This window comes from Oncorhynchus mykiss, chromosome 3, assembly GCF_057628025.1.
Source record: "Oncorhynchus mykiss isolate SJ-2025 chromosome 3, ASM5762802v1, whole genome shotgun sequence".
NCBI lineage: Eukaryota > Metazoa > Chordata > Actinopteri > Salmoniformes > Salmonidae > Oncorhynchus > Oncorhynchus mykiss.
In genome coordinates, this window is record NC_143024.1 from 34,571,935 (window position 1) to 34,588,838 (window position 16,904).

General features: G+C 46.6%; 1 protein-coding gene across 11 annotated transcripts in view; it reads left to right on the top strand.

Annotated features, from left to right (window-relative positions):
• The first annotated feature begins 7,842 nt into the window (after positions 1 to 7,842).
• The window catches only part of LOC110514420 (chondroitin sulfate proteoglycan 5), a 50,700-nt gene continuing 41,638 nt past the window's right edge, over positions 7,843 to 16,904 (top strand). For 8 of the 11 annotated variants that reach the window (XM_090229017.1, XM_090229015.1, XM_036972424.2 and 5 more), the window contains exon 1: positions 7,914 to 8,627. In XM_090229017.1, the coding sequence (XP_090085143.1) occupies positions 8,531 to 8,627 (97 nt within the window). In that variant the 5' untranslated portion in view covers positions 7,914 to 8,530. Of the gene's footprint in view, positions 8,628 to 16,904 lie in introns of all 11 variants that reach the window. The other 3 variants (XM_036972428.2, XM_036972425.2, XM_036972427.2) reach the window with 3 other exon arrangements.

Genomic DNA, 16,904 nt, shown 5'->3' on the forward strand with positions numbered 1-16,904 from the left:
TGAAAGGGCATCTACACGGAACAAAAATATAAACGCGACATGTAAAAATCCCAGAAATGTTACATATTTCTCAAATGTTCTGCACAAATGTGTTTATTTACCTGTTAGCGAGCAATTCTACTTTGCCAAGATAATCTATCCACCTGACAGGTGTGGCATATCAAGAAGCTGATTAAACAGCATGATCATTACACAGGTGCACCTTGTGCTGGGGACACACCACAATGCCACAGATGTCTCAAGTTTTGAGGGAGTGTGCAGTTAGTATGAGAGCTGGTGCCAGACAATTGAATGTTAATTTCTCTACCATAAGCTGCCTCCAACATGGTTTTAGATAATTTGGCAGTACATCCAACCGGCATCACAACTGCAGACCACGTGTATGGCGTCGTGTGGGCGAGCAGTTTTCTGATGTCAACGCTGTGAACAGAGTGCCCGATGGTGGTGGTGGGGTTATGGTATGGGCAGCTACAGTCAACAAACACAATTGGATTTTATCGATCTAAATTTGAATGTACAGAGATACCGTGTTGAGATCCTGAGGCCCGTTGTCGTTCCATTTATCAGCCATCATCACCTCATGTTTTACCATGATATTGCACATCCCCATGTCGCAATGATCTGTACACAATTCCTGGAATCTGAAAATTACCCAGTTCTTCCATGGCCCGCATACTCACCAGGCATGTCACACATTGAGCATGTTGGGGATGCTCTGGATCGACGTGTACGATGGCGTGTTCTGCTAATATCCAGCAACTTTGGACAGCCATTGAAGAGGAGTGGGACAACATTTCACAGGCCTCAATCAACAGCCTGATCAACTCTATGTGAAGGAGATGTCACGCTGCATGAGGTGGTCACACTGAGTGGTTTTCTGATCCACGCCCCTACCATTTCTTTGTAAGGTATCTGTTACCAACAGATTCATATCTGTATTCCCAGTCATGTGAAATCCATAGATTATGGCCTAATGAATTTATCTCAATTGACTGATTTCCATATCTGAACTGTAACTCAGTAAAATCTTTTAAATTGGTATATGTTGAGTTTACATTTTGGTCTAGTATAAAAGACAGGACACCTATCCAGTCCTTGTGTTTACCAGTGGTCACAGAGGAAAGAAGACAAGGGGATCAACCTCCCGGTCCTCCATACATTCTCCCTCCTCTTCCCCAGCTGAGTGAGTGGTAGAGATAGACGCAGCGAGAGAGTGTGCTGCTGATGGGCACGGGGATAGAGACTAGCTGCTCCCTGAATGAGTTGAGATGAGATGTTTCATAATTGACACAGTGTCTCCCTCTGCCCTCCCACAGCTGTGCCGATTCTGCCACTGCCAATGAGCTTTACTCTTCACAACTCAAGCATAGCTCTCCTTCACGCTCCCCTTCTCTCCTCTGATTTCCCCCTTGATGTTCATTCTCCTCATTTTACCTTCACCTTGATTTTCAACATTTTATTTTTCTTCTCTGCTCCCTCTGCAGTCCCATCTTCCTGTTCCTCGCTTTGGTTGCTTAGGCTACTGATCGAGTACCCTTAGTAATTGAAGTAGCCTAACATGCTGCTATTGTGTCAAACTGTTTTTAGCATCAGCCCAGCTGTCTTGCTTACCAGTAATGGCAACAGTGTGTCAATTTCATCCTTCCCTTCGGGCCAATAGTCCAGCCCTATGTGCTTGATTTAGTGGCTGTAAACATAAACAGATGCATAAGTATCATCCATAAACAGATTCATGAATATGAAGTGATTTGTTTTGACAGGCCTTAAACAGGTCTATGAATAGGGCATTGAGAAGAAGAGGATAGAAGTGTCCTCCTTAACCATAATGCATACAAACCTAGGCAAAATGTTCCCAGTTTCTGTGTGTGGCTGCAATAGATGCTCTGTGCCATTGAAAACATATTTCCAGCGCAATGCAAATGTAGGGAGAATGAAGCAAATAATGCCAGCCTGTGTGAGTAACACCATCTGTTTTTTTTTTAGCAGCGTGCGTACGCCTGTGCCTGTGTAACAGGTAGGTTCCATCTCTATCTGACGCACAGAGGGTCCTTGCCCTTTCACGGAGGATGTTGCCATGGCGACATTCTTTCACTGTATAGTACTAGAGCAAGGAGCGCCATGGGCAATCCATCACACAGGTTAGTGTCAAAGAACAGTGGCTTAGTGCTATAATGATAATAATCACGGACTGCATTGAAATAGTGCTTTCACCATGCGTCAAGCACTTCACATTGTGTATGGTTAACTCCATCCACAACTAATACATAGCATCCACTTAGGTGGGTGGTGCACGGCAGCCATTTTATGCCGGAGACTTCACCACACATCAGCTTTTGCAGTAAGACAAGTGTGTGTGTTGTGCTCCTGTCTGACAGGTTGATGTCTCATACTGTAAGCGCTGAGGGGGATGTGAGCGAGGGGTTTATTAAAGATGGAGGATGTTAAAGTAGGGCAGCGGTTCACACTGCCAGAGGGGGTGATGGGGAAAGGAGCGACGTATGCAAACCTCTCCTTAACTCCTCTCCTTCACCCACCAACCCTCTCTCCTCACAGACATTCTCATTGTTTTCATCACTCCAACGCAGGTATCAGACCATATTAATTTATGGTAGTATTGCCCAACGTTTCTCAGTTATTACTCAATATTTACTGTATTTTTGGAGGGAAATGGTCAAGCAAGCTTTTTATTTTACATGTCAGTCTTTGTACTGCAGTCGCCCATCTATCCCTTCTCCCCTATGAAGTGACCTTTGACATGTAAACGGAACTGACGAAAGCCAGTGTGAACTACCTTGAAATGACATTTAGATACCATTCGATTGTACTGTTGCAATGTAAACACTGGCAATGGATGACTCATGCATAAAGTAGCATCACACACACACACACAATCAGCCTCACTTACCATGCTTTTAGTTGTACACAGGGATACCAAATGTTCCTTTCAATTGCTCCGATTCTGTTCTTCCGCTCGACTGATTGAGTGAAAGCTATTGCTGAGCAGTACTTAGCTAATTATCCCAGTCATAGGCTGTAAAAGTGCTGTAGACAAGAGGTTTCAGTGCTTCCTAATGGGCAAAGCAACTCTGGCAGCCCCCGCATGGATTCCTGCAGTTCTGTCATCTTTCTGCTGGGTATTTGATGAGAACGCATTAGCTGTGAACACATGAGGGGACAATGACAATAGAGCTCTCTCTCGTTCTCTCTCCATCTCCTCACACACACACACACACACACACTTGAGCTATTATGACCTGTGTTTCCACGCCTCATTGCGTCTTGGCCGACGGATACATAAACATTCCGTTTCGCTCCATCTCCCTCATTACCTGCATCCATTTTGTCTGTCACTGTCTCAAACTTCAAATTATGCAAGAAGAAATCCCCAGTGGCTCGACAGTAGGCTCCAGTGGCTCGACAGTAGGCTCCAGTGGTTCGACAGTAGGCTCCAGTGGCTGGACAGTAGGCTCCAGTGGCTCGACAGTAGGCTCCAGTGGCTGGACAGTAGGCTCCAGTGGCTGGACAGTAGGCTCCAGTGGCTCAACAGTAGGCTCCAGTGGCTCGACAGTAGGCTCCAGTGGCTCGACAGTAGGCTCCAGTGGCTGGACAGTAGGCCCCAGTGGCTCGACAGTAGGCTCCAGTGGCTGGACAGTAGGCTCCAGTGGTTCGACAGTAGGCTCCAGTGGCTGGACAGTAGGCTCCAGTGGCTGGACAGTAGGCTCCAGTGGCTCGACAGTAGGCTCCAGTGGCTGGACAGTAGGCCCCAGTGGCTCGACAGTAGGCTCCAGTGGCTCGACAGTAGGCTCCAGTGGTTCGACAGTAGGCTTCAGTGGCTGGACAGTAGGCTCCAGTGGCTGGACAGTAGGCTCCAGTGGCTCGACAGTAGGCTCCAGTGGCTCGACAGTAGGCTCCAGTGGCTCGACAGTAGGCTCCAGTGGCTGGACAGTAGGCTCCAGTGGCTGGACAGTAGGCTCCAGTGGCTGGACAGTAGGCTCCAGTGGCTGGACAGTAGGCTCCAGTGGCTCGACAGTAGGCTCCAGTGGCTCGACAGTAGGCTCCAGTGGCTCGACAGTAGGCTCCAGTGGCTGGACAGTAGGCTCCAGTGGCTCGACAGTAGGCTCCAGTGGCTGGACAGTAGGCTCCAGTGGCTGGACAGTAGGCTCCAGTGGCTTGGATTGTCATCTATATCCACGGCCCACGTTGACGATGTGATATAATGAAAGTACAAAAATGCAGCGTGATACTATCAAAGTGTATGTGTCTGCTGTTGATGACACTGTCATGTCTTGTTTATTCATGAACCTTGTATTTACTGACTTACTATGTCATCATGGAGTCTGTAGAATTAGGAATGGTGGAGTCATGAGTCGCCAGTCCCTCTCAACTCTCATATTGGTCATTGGCCTCGGCTAACTGGTTCCTGCCGAGATTAGTCTTGTGCCATTTCCATGAGCCAAACATCCACCAGTCTCATTGGAGCCAATGTTGCTAAATTGATCTCAATGGTTTACTGGAATTGACGTATGAGAGGCGATCAAATATTGACACGTGCCAGGTTGTGCTTTATTTTGACACTGGTAAATTTGCAGAGAGGAAAACTGGTCCAGGAAATGTCTGGTTTACAAAGAAAAAAAGAGAAGTATGTTTGTTAATGTGTGTGTGTGTGTGTGGTGCGTGTGTGTGTGGATGTGGGTTTCCATCTGTGCATTAGACCATTCTTTTATACTCCCATCTTAGTTTCTGGAGCCTGTGAGTGGGTGGTTGCCTTGGCTATGTACATAGTAACAAATGCTTGTGCAAATTACTGAAGCTTTTCTGCCGAAGGAGGGAGGAAGAGAGAGAGAGAGAAGGATGAGGAAGGTGTTGCTGCTGGGTGCAGAGAGGGAGAGGAGGGGGGGGGGGAGGGTGACTGGAACGGGTGAGGCTGAAGCTTACGTACAGTATGTATGGAGGGGGGACGATGGTTTGGATAATTGGTGGCCTGTTGAACGTGCTATGTTTGGGGTTTAAACAAAGAGGGAGGGGTTTTGAGGATGGGAGTTTGTTTTAAAAGGGGGGGGGGGATTTGGGGATGGGAGTTTGTTTTAAAAGGGGGGCACAAACAGTTTAGTTCTGCTCTGGTTAGCAGCACGTCAGCTTGTGTTTCCCAAAGCCCAACCCGGCACTAGGAATAGAAGCACTGCTCAGATGGCGAAGGAGTAGGTGGGAGGAGGAGAACAAAGAGGGATGGAGAAAAAGGGAAGGCTGTGGCAGTATGGGTTTTAACTGGACTGGAAGTGGATCTATACAATAGAATCTGTGTGTGTCTGTCCATCCGAGTATACATGTCTCAACCATGTATTTCATCCAGGAAAAATAACCACTGAGACTCTTCTCCATTCATTGATAAAGACCTCATGCCACACCACACACACAACTACGAGTATGTGCACACACACACACACACACACACAGACACCTCCCACACGAACACTGTCTCTCCCTCTGTCTCAAACTCCCACATGAGCGTTTTCACTGGGCATGTATACAGTAGCTGGAATTCAGAAGCGAAGCAGCCTAAAAGGTCATTGTCTGGCCTCATTAGCACTATCTTCCACACAGCTGTAATAATGAAACCATAATGAGATATTATTAGTAATTATATAAAGTAATGTGGGTCATCTGTTAAACTCTTCTCCAATCTTACTTTATCATGTTCATACCTGAGACAGGATATGTTACCCACACAGCAAACATCTTGCAGTGTTTCTTAGATAAAGGTTAGAGATAACGGTCTGATGTCTGTCAACGGTATAATCTACAATAGCTTTAGAAACATTCTGAGAACATTCCAACAACAGAGCTAAAGGGAGGTGTTCCTAGAACACTGAAGAGAAAGGGAATCAGAGGGGAAAATCCATTATGTCCCAGTCTTTTTTTGATTGTTAGATGGATAGGTATGACCTTTGAACCTCCCACCTTTCCAGTCTGACCTAAGATGACCTCAGTCTTGCCCCAGGGTGTCTGAGAAACTGCCTAATTGTTACATTGTTTGTTTTGTTATTGTGTGCATGCATGCCTGCCTGCACCCAGTACCCCTGTGTCACCAGAACCGGATAATAATTGTTCCCCTGAGGTGGGGGGTCAGACATATTTTTGGGGAGAGGAGAGTGAGGATTATTGTCTAATCCCAACATTGTTGACGGCCCCGTGTTCAAAATTAAACCGATTGGTGAGGCTTTCATAACAACAGTCCTGGTTAGAGCAGACATGATAGCTGTAAGAGGTATTAACCCAAAATGAGTATATGACGCCCAGAGACAGATCTGGGGTGAGGTGGTTTAGGGGGGTCTATTTGGGCATTGGGGAAATCCCCTCATCTAACCCATCAACCTGACTCACACATAGCCAAATGGCTGATTCAGCTCCGGATGGGTGCATTTCTTAAGGGAAAATAAAGGGGGTTGTCGGGTGAGTAGAGAGGGTAGTGAAAGTCAAGTCGCTCTGACTCAATCGATCCCATCTCAAATGTTACTATATACATAGTCACTCAGGACATAGAGGATACTAACAATGTCTCTGTATAATGTTTTTTAAAAGCATGGGGACTGCAGACTTTGAGAACAGTTGGTGAAGGAGAGCTCTGATAGATGATTTCAAGATCTTAGCAAAGTTCATTGAGGGGAGAATGAGTGGCCACCAGCCCTGTGTCTGAAGGTACTGTACTGTATGTCTGTTTGTCTGCTCCCCCAAAGAGGAGTATTGGTAGGCAGGGGGGCTGCAGACTGCTTGAGGCAGTCTGCAGGGCATGACCACACACATATACACACACACAGAGCCCTCACAAGAAAGCAAAGCGATCATCTTCAGGTCAGGTCAGGTGTGTTGGAGAGGTAGGATGTGTGAGTACCATCCTTAATTTAGCCGAACCCTGCCTACGTGAAAACGTTGAAAAGTCTCATTTGAAATAGGACAGTCAATTATTCATTTGTTTCACACTGCATTTCTACTTTAATTACTTTCCACAATTAACACACACACGTGCGCGTGCAGCCAAGCATTCACACGCCCACAAAAACACGCACACACACAACATAAAAGCCTGTTGCCGGGGCTTCTTCCCCTCTTCCTCCATGGTCTTCCTGCATGGTCTTGTGGCCAGCTAGGTCACTCGTGATATAAGTCAGTATTCTAAGTCCATCCATGTCTGAGAACGTTGGGAGATGAAGTGTAAAACGCCCACTAGGGGCAACAGTGAGCATTGTTAAATAGCTTCAAGCATCTGCCTCTGATTCCAAAGATTGCATGTTGGAATCCAGCAATAGAACGTTTTTGATGCTATTGTTTTAAGCCTATTCATTCGGAGTTAATGCCTAATCTTAAGAATTTGGATGTAATGCCTAAACTAAATCCTAACCATAAAAATCCAGAGTTAATGCCTAAACTAAACCTTAAACACCTTGAAATTTCACGTTTGGAAGAACTTCGAAATTTGACATTTGAGAAACATGGATGAACATGTAGCCTAATTCTGACCTGAGGCTGTGAGAGCTGGTAGCTTGTGAAAGAATGTAGGAACCCTACCGTCAGTACCCTGGGCCCTCATGCATTCATCACTGCATCCCAATGTCTCTCACACCCCACCCTGTCTCTGCTGTTTGTTTCTTTATCTTAACACACAATTAACCAAAACATGTTGTTTCTAAAGCATTAAAAACACTACTTTACTTTAAATCTCCCTCTCATCCAACTGTTATGTGGCATGTGGCCCATGCACCGAATAGTTTGACCACAGTGCTTAAAACCCATTATTTATTTTTAACTTTATTTATTCAAACATTTGGCCAAAGCATCAATCTCTTCAGGGAAATGCTTGAAACATTTGACAGTGGAAAATAAGCACACGCCTGCACGCTCACGCAGAAGTATTATCATTTTTATTTTAAGTCTCCGTTTATAAATTGTGTTTAAAAGGCTGCTGAAGCGCGGAGCTGAGTGTGTGCACTGGCAAGATCCAAGTCTCAGTTGAATAGCAAATTGGTCCAAATTATTGAAAGGAAAAAAGCCTTGGGAAGAGGAGGGGTAGGAGTAGGAGACCGGAGGAGGGGGGCAGCAACAATCCTTTTCCCTTCCCAGATGGTGAGAACAGTGCCGATCGCATCACATTCCGCGGAGCGTTCCCAGTCGTCCTATGGTGAAGTGCCATCGCTCTAATCAAAAACAAACGGAGCCGCAGCTTTCGCTTGCGCTCAACTCAGCTCCAGTACGGAACGTCCATCCTTGGCTGTGCGAGGTCTCCGTCTGGCCGATATTCGGTGGCGACGGGGCCTTGAACGATTGAACTGTGGTTAATTGAAGAAGCGGGAGAAGTAAATACAAGCACACCACTCAAGACGAAGTTACTATGGAGAAGCGCAGGGAGGCGGGAGTCTAACGTGGATAGGGGGCACAAATCAAATCAAAAGATTTACTATTCGGATTAATACAATTTTGAACACTTCATTTTGAGAGGGATTTTCATCAGATTTTCTGGCCATTATCTCACGCAAGCATGAACGGAAAGGAAGCGAGGTTTTGCACGGGATGCTGGAGGCTACTGCTGCTGTCAAGCATTCTGGTTCTACACTTGATTCCCCTCTTTGTACATGGTAAGAAATAATTTCATTTTTGACTCACAAGAAAGCATGGGTTGTCTCTTTGTTTTCCCTCGCATGCGTGTGATAGGCTGACCACCGTGAAACCAGTGACAAAACACTTGCATAGAGAGTCAGTCCAACAAAGGGGACCAGTGAGCCTTCTATTGTAGACTAGAGCCGACTGGTCATGCGCTCACTCTCAGAATAGTGTCATTAATTAAGCACTGCACCATAGGTTATCTTTACCCAGGACGCAAACCAATATTTTATTTGGGTTATGATATGACATTCTGGGTGGGTTATTGTCGGGCAATGTGTCAATTCCAAAGAGTGGCAAATGCATGGAGGTTGTATTGGTTTTTGGAGAGCCGGATGGCACAATTGCCTTTCAGCAATGACCCACTCTCTATCGGTGTTACCGGGTAATAGTGGCGAGCCGATGCGCTAGGACTGCTCCCCCTAGGCTGCTGCTGTCACTATGGCAGTGATGGAGCCAGGCGACACAAAGGCAGGATTACGGTCGGAGTCTCTGTTGCATTATTCATCAACCAATTTGAACGGACATTCTGATACAGCGCGCCATGGCTTTTATAGAAAACATGAAAAGACACTGAAAACTCTTTATCCTCATTGTCTCATGCTGAATCACAGCACTTCTTACATATGAATAATGTTGTTGGATATGAATAGCCCAGGGATAGAATCAATATGACATCATGGGGATATAGGGTACCTAATCTAGTTGATTCATTTTATTTCAATTTCCTTACGCGGTCGCCATTACCATTAGATTTGATGTTTGGCCACTTCTGCTTGGATGGGAGGATGATGCCCAGTGATTGTAGGAATGGGGGGAGCGTGAATTGGTACTCTACAGGCAATGTAGTCTGCGGAAGGATGGGATGATAGGCTATATTTATTTATCCATATGTCAGTCTGTGTAGCCTCTGGAGACTGGAATCTCCCTGGCGCGTCTCTGGTCCGGGTTGGTGCACTATTGTCCAACCGGCAAAAAGAGGATCCGTTTATGCCCATCACCGCCCAGCAACAGGGCACTGAAGACGGTACCAATGCGCCAAGACATGCTTAAACAATGTCCGGATTAAATGGGTGAATATATTATATAACGTCAGCCTTGCCAAATATATACAATCATAGCTGCAGGAAAGTAGGTGTGCTGAGGGTGCAGCACCCTCTGATAAAAATACAATTAAAAACATTAGTTCCACAAAATTTGTGAACTAGGCTTTTATTCATTTTCTTGCGTCACCGGTGGGCTGTGGCAGTGGCACCACCTGCTCCTTCTACTGTGAACACTGTGGTGCCCAAAGAATGGTGTCCCTAACAATGCCAGTTGTTAGGGACAGGGCACCTCTTCTTGGTGCCATTTTCAGTCTTCCGAAGTGAAGAGATGGTTAGGGGGTGAGGGACGTAGAGGCATCTCTCCTCCCCCATTCAGAATGATGACTGTGTGAGCGGGTTTGGACATATGTGTGAGCGGGTTTGGACACATTTCCAGGATTTATGTCCCTGGGGCCAGCATGGTGATGGACTCTGGGAATGATGGACTCTGGGAAGGTCGGCCTCCCAGCCCGCCTGCCTGCCTGTCTGCCTCTCCCTCCTGCCTGCCTGCCTGCCTCTCCCTCCTGCCTGCCTCTCCCTCCTTTCCTCTGCTCTCCTCTGGCCTGCTGACACACATCTGCCGCGGACAGATTATCTTTGAAACGCAGTGTGTTAATCTTCAAGCCAAATCCCCCCCAGCCTTTTATATAGCAGTTTAAGAAAAAACACACATTTTGATCATAACAGTCATTTTAAAATCAATATAAAGTAAATTGGAGAAATAGTGCACATCTCTTTCTCCCTCTCTCACTCTACCTCTCTCTCTCTCTACCTCTCTCTCTCTCTCTCTCCCTATCTTGCTCTACCTCGCTCTCTCGCTCTACCCCTCTCTCTCCACCTCTCTTTCTCTCTCTCTCGCTCTACCTCTCTCTCTCTCTACCTCTCTCTCTCCCTCTCTCGCTCTACCTCTCTCTCTCTACCTCTCTCTCTCTCTCTCTCTCTCTCTCTCTACCTCTCTCTCTCTCTCTCTCTCTCTCTCTCTCTCGCTCTACCTCTCTCTCTCGCTCTACCTCTCTCTCTCTCTCTCTCTCTCTCTCCCTACCTCTCTCTCCCTCCCTCTCTCTCTCTCTCTCTCTACCTCTCTCTCTCTCTCTCTCTCTACCTCTCTCTCTCTCTCTCTCTACATCTCTCTCTCTCTCTCTCTCTCCCTACCTCTCTCACTACCTCTCTCTCTCTCCCTCTCTCTCTCTCCCTCCCTATCTCTCTCTACCTCTCTCTCTCTCTACCTCTCTCTCCCTCCCTATCTCTCTCTCCCTATCTCTCTCTCTCTCTCTACCTCTCTCTCTCTCTCTCTCTTCAATCATTAGGAGTACCTCAACCCCGTGTACCTCAACCCCGTGCACCTCACATGCTGCTTGGTAGAACATCTGCAATCCACCTCCCTCCATCTCAAACAATGGCGTGCTCCGCGCAAAGACGCCTCTGCATGTGTAACATGAAACCCGCTTTAGGCAGCTCCTCTCTGTGTTGCTTCAGGGGGATTGTGGAGTGACCTTGCATCTCATCAGAGGAGGAGAAGCACGGGGAGAAGCAGAGAAGACACAATAGTGTTATCCCGTTCTCTCTGTCCTACCACCTTCACCCCCCTGATCCCCCCTGCACCTCCCTGCACCCCCCTGCTCCAAGGTTCTGCCTCCAGTTGCCAGCAGGGGACCATTAACATAGGTGTCGGTTGGCTTGACCTGGCCAGCCGTTTAAACGTGTGTGTGAGCATTCCCATAGGTTGTGATAGTGTTAAGAATAAGTGTGTATCTTTGTGTTCTTGCACGTTCTAGTAGTCTGTGTGCGTGTCAGCGAGTTCATGTCAGTGCACGCGCCTCCTAATGTGTCAGCGCACATCTAGTCTCCTCCACAAAGCGAACCGTGCTCTGCAATGCGAGCGGAGCGTTTTACATCACCGAGACGGGCGTCCATAGTTGAGCCCTGTCCTATTAGTATTCATTCCCCCACCTCCCCCTGTCAAAGAGGTGGTCCTCTGTAGCTCCGTTGGTAGAGCACAGTGCTTGCAACACGAGGACCGTGGGTTCCATTCCCTGGACCACCCATATGTAAAATGTATGCATGCGTTACTGTAAGACACTTTGGATGAACGCATCTGCTAAATGGCATATGTTATTATATATTAATCAAGACATCCACTACACTGACACTGACCTGACCCTTCAGCTGAACCAGCCCAAGAAAGAACTAAAGGAAAAACAAGCATAAAATGGATAATAAGATTACTGATAGCTGGATTAATGTGGACTGTGTGATCCCTGGATGCCTTTGAAAGCTGGGAGTTTATCGAATCCTTGATTTTTAATTAGGCTAATCACTTAAATCAGTGGTTCCCAACCTTGTTTAGTTACTGTATAGCACCAACTGAATTTAGCTCTGCCTGGAGGATCCCTGTGGTACCCCCTCGTGTGCATTTTATGGTATCATGAGTCTCAAGTGCCCCCTATGGATAGGCCAAGTACCTCAGGGTTCCTATTACCTCTGGTTGGGAACCGCTGGCTTAAACCAATCAGGAGGAAGCAGGAAGGTTATGGAGGAGAGTATGGACACCGGAGGGGCATGCTGAGAGAGGACAGGCTCCCTGTTCTGCATTTTGATAACACACATGCATACACACAACCAGGCACACACAAACTTCAAGTGTTATGTAAGCTACACACCTGCACACACACCCTTTGTTCTTACGCAATTAATATTTATGTCTGGAAATGTGAGTATTAGCATTTTGTCCTTGTAGTGTGTGCGTGCATGCGTGTGTTTGTGTGCAGATCTGTTAGGTTAGCAACGCTGCATCAACTCTCTCTCTGCACAGTGAGGGCAAGACCGTTGCCATGGCAACACAGCCCTCCTCCAGCCTGCCACCTGTTGAGCACAGAAATGAAAGGTTTAACGTGATGGAGGGAGGAAGGTATAGAGAGAGAGAAGGAGAGAGAGAGATTGAGAGAGTGGTAGGTGGAAATCAGTGCAGGGGTGTTAGTCTGCTGAGTGCAGACTCATGCATATCCACTTTCATCGATAATAATGAATGGTATTGAGTAAAGAGAAAAAGGTTCATGCATTATTCATAATAGTTAAATAGTGTGTGTGTGTGTTATACGTGCACACATGTGTGTATGTGTGTGTCTATACACAGTATGAAGGTCCTCTCTTGAGGATTGTTTAGAGGGAGCTCACTATAAAATCAATGGAAACGAGTGATCAGTCACACTCACTCTCTCACACACAACCTCACAATCCTTTTCACTTGACTATCATCCTTTGCTGTTCATCTCTCTCTCTCATGCTCACCTAACTGCCATTTCGTCTGCTTATCTTTTTCACCCTTTTCCCTCCCTCTCTTTCCCTCCCATTTTCCCTCCCTCTCGTTCCCTCCCATTTTCCTTCTCTCTTTCCCTCCCTTTTCCCCCTCTCTTTCCCTCCCTCTCTTTCCCTCCCTCTTTCCCTCCCTCCCACTTTCCCTCCATTTTCCCCCTCTCTTTCCCTCCCTCTCTCTCTCTCCCTCCCTCTTTCCCTCCCCCCTTTCCCACTTTATCTCACTGCTCTGGCCACCCTGACCATTGACCCTTCACCCCTATATCCTTCTGTCGGTGTCAACTGTCTGGGAGCTAAAAATCTGTCACAAACAATCACCGTCCTCTTTACTGTCTGTCATAGCCAATCACAATCCCCTGTTTCATTTGGAGGTAGGCAACGCATCCCAACTAACCAGGAAACAAAAGACTTGGCAGATAGCCAACATCAACCCTGTTGCCCCTGGCAATGCCAAATATCTCTCATTACCGCCACCCACGCCCTCCGCAACAGGGGCTGGAACCTACCCCAACCCCTCCATACCCCCCAAACACCTCAGAATACCCTTTAAAGGGTGAGGGGGTTCCTTATGTAACATTGTCTGACTGTCCCGTCTGAAAGTGGAGCACAAAGACCACTTTATCCCCCCCCATCCTCCCAGGCTGCCACACACCGCTCTCCGACAGCCCTAGGCCCGGGGGTCTGCTGTGGCCCCTGTGAGCCTGATTCCATCTGGGCCAGGGGGACAATCAGTGGTGGAGGCCGGGGACGGTGAGAAGACCAGGTCTAAACAGGGACCTGACCCTACCCTGGCAATGCCTTGGCAATCCCCATTCAGGCCATTGTGGCATCATGCCAGGCTGCCACCCTGCTGGACCTGTGGATCTAATGTCCATTTTATTGGGCATCCCGTATACCACAGCCTTGTTAACAGACTCTGTGTCATAGTGGGCACAGTGTATCTTGTTGGCTGGGATTGGGTTGATGTTCAGGATGTATGGTTACTCATACTGAATAGGTAAGTCACCTACCTCTATCTCACACAAGTCTCCCTTTGATATCAATCCATGAGCTACACAATAGTTTTGCCTCTGTAGGCCCACCTCAAGTTAAGCGTTAAATTACATTGCATTTTTGATCACTCGCTTTTTTTAGATAATTACATGCAGGTTTTGTATTCTCTGATCTCCTAAAACTTTGCTTGATCACAAACAGTCTCAAACGCAATATGAAGTATTTTTGGCCTGGTATTAATAGTCTCGCCTTGCAACGGGATAAATCAAATCAGTGTCTTCACATTGTTGAAAGAGAATGAGACTGCTATTTGTCTCTGGTGTGTACAAGTCTTTCAATGGAAACCTCAACTCAAGTAACTCCAACAATGGCGTAAGCAACTTAATGTGTTCTAGTTTGACTTCAGAAACAGCCACACATATACGGGCCGGCCCACTCTCCCTGCATGTGAGCAGAAGTGTCTAGGACTAAACTTCAGTTCTCCTTATTGAATCAAAAGCCTTTATTTGTGGCCTGGTCAGGTGATGAGGAGATAGATAGCTGTGTACTAGTGGGAGATATGGATCTGCTGTTCACAGTGGTTCTCTATCTATGGGTCCTGGCTAAGGCTGCAAAATCCCGTGAACTTTCATTAAATGCCCTGGTTTTCCCGATATTCCGGTTGCAGGATTCCCGGAATCTGGAAATCTCCAACCAGAATTTCTGGAAAACCAGGGAATTTATGAAGAGTTCACGGAATTTTACAACCCTAGTCCTGGCCGGTGGTGCCCAGCGAAATCAGCGACCTGTCAAAAGTCTCCTTGTTAATCCAATTAGGTTAACAAGACTCTATGTGAGGATGCATTTTTAATTGAAACTCACTTTAGAGAATCAGTAATTTCTCCCTGGCAGACAGACACACTGCTGCCTCCAATAGAGTGGCTCTTCAAGAGCACCACTGGTGTCCTCCCTAGAGAGAGCGAGAGACAGAGAGAAACGGAAGGGGTTGAGAGAGTGTGTGTGTGTGTGTGTGTGTCTACGGTGTTAAGTAATTAATAATGCAGTCAAATGAACAAATTGCCCCCTAGTGGCCTCATGGGTGGAATGGTATTCATATTTTTAGTAATTTCATAATTAATTAACGTTATTTATAAAAATCCGGTGTTTCTATGTCAAATGGTTTTGTTATATTTCAGTCTTCTGTGATATATAGTATATACAGTGTTATATTGGTATGCAAACTCAAATGTAATATATTTCAACTCTATATCTGACAGTTTTCAGGTGTTTTCGTTTCTTTAAGCACATAACCGTGAGGTGTATACTTTTTTGAAAGTAGATTTGGTTAAGACTACCAAGAAACACTCTGTGTGACCCTGATTTAGCCCACTGCAGTAAAAGGTTTTAAGAATCCTTTGAAGATGATTTATTTTTACCTTGAAGTAATCACTTGAAGATTCAAATTTTGGACAGCCTATGATTCTCCATGATATGACATTGCTTATATAGTGATTATATGACATTTTAGAAGAGAGAACCACATGTATGGAATGTTTTAATTGATGAAAGAGTTGATGCCCAATGCAGTACAACTCCAGTATTCCTAACTTAATAACCCTGACAAACCCGACATCCCATGAAATCTAGACATTTATACTGCACATAAATGACAGCCATGTATCACAAAAATATTTCTAAGGCTGTTAGGCCACACCACTGACCATACTTTGAATGATACTGTTATAAGCACAGCAAAAAAAGAAACGTCCTCTCACTGTCAACTGCGTTTATGTTCAGCAAACTTAACATGTGTAAATATTTGTATGAACATAACAAGATTCAACAACTGAGACATAAACTGAACAAGTTCCACAGACATGTGACTAACAGAAATGGAACAATGTGTCCCTGAACAAAGGGGGGGTCAAAATCAAAAGAAACAGTCAGTATCTGGCGTGGTCACCAGCTGCATTAAGTACTGCAGTGCATCTCCTCCTTATGGACGGCACCAGATTTGCCAGTTCTTGCTGTGAGATGTTACCCCACTCTTCCACCAAGGCACCTGCAAGTTCCTGGACATTTCTGGGGGGAATGGCCCTAGCCCTCACCCTCCAATCCATCAGGTCCCAGACGTGCTCAATGGGATTGAGATCCGGGCTTTTCACTGGCATGGCAGAATACTGACATTCCTGTCTTGCAGGAAATAATGCACAGAACGAGCAGTATGGCTGGTGGCATTGTCATGCTGGAGGGTCATGTCAGGATGAGCCTGCAGGAAGGGTACCACATGAGGGAGGATGATGTCTTCCCTGTAACGCACAGCGTTGAGATTGCCTGCAATGACAACAAGCTCAGTCCGATGATCCTGTCACATACCGCCCCAGACCATGACCGACCCTCCACCTCCAAATCGATCCAGCTCCAGAGTACAGGCCTCGGTGTAACGCTCATTCCTTCGAAGATCAACGCAAATCTAACCATTACCCCTGGTGAGACAAGACCGCGACTCGTCAGTGAAGAGCACTTTTTGCCAGTCCTGTCTGGTCCAGCGACGGTGGTTTGTGCCCATAGGGGACGTTGTTGCCGGTGATGTCTGGTGAGGACCTGCCTTACAACAGGCCTACAAGCCCTCAGTCCAGCCTCAACCTATTACAGACAGTCTGAGCACTGATGGAGGGATTGTGTGTTCCTGGTGTAACTCGGGCAGTTGTTGTTGCCATCCTGTACCTGTCCCGCAGGTGTGATGTTCGGATGTACCGATCCTGTGCAGATGTTGTTACACGTGGTCTGCCACTGCGAGGACGATCAGCTGCCCATCCTGTCTCCCTGTAGCGCAGTCTTAGGCGTCTCACAGTACGGACATTTCAATTTATTGCCCTGGCC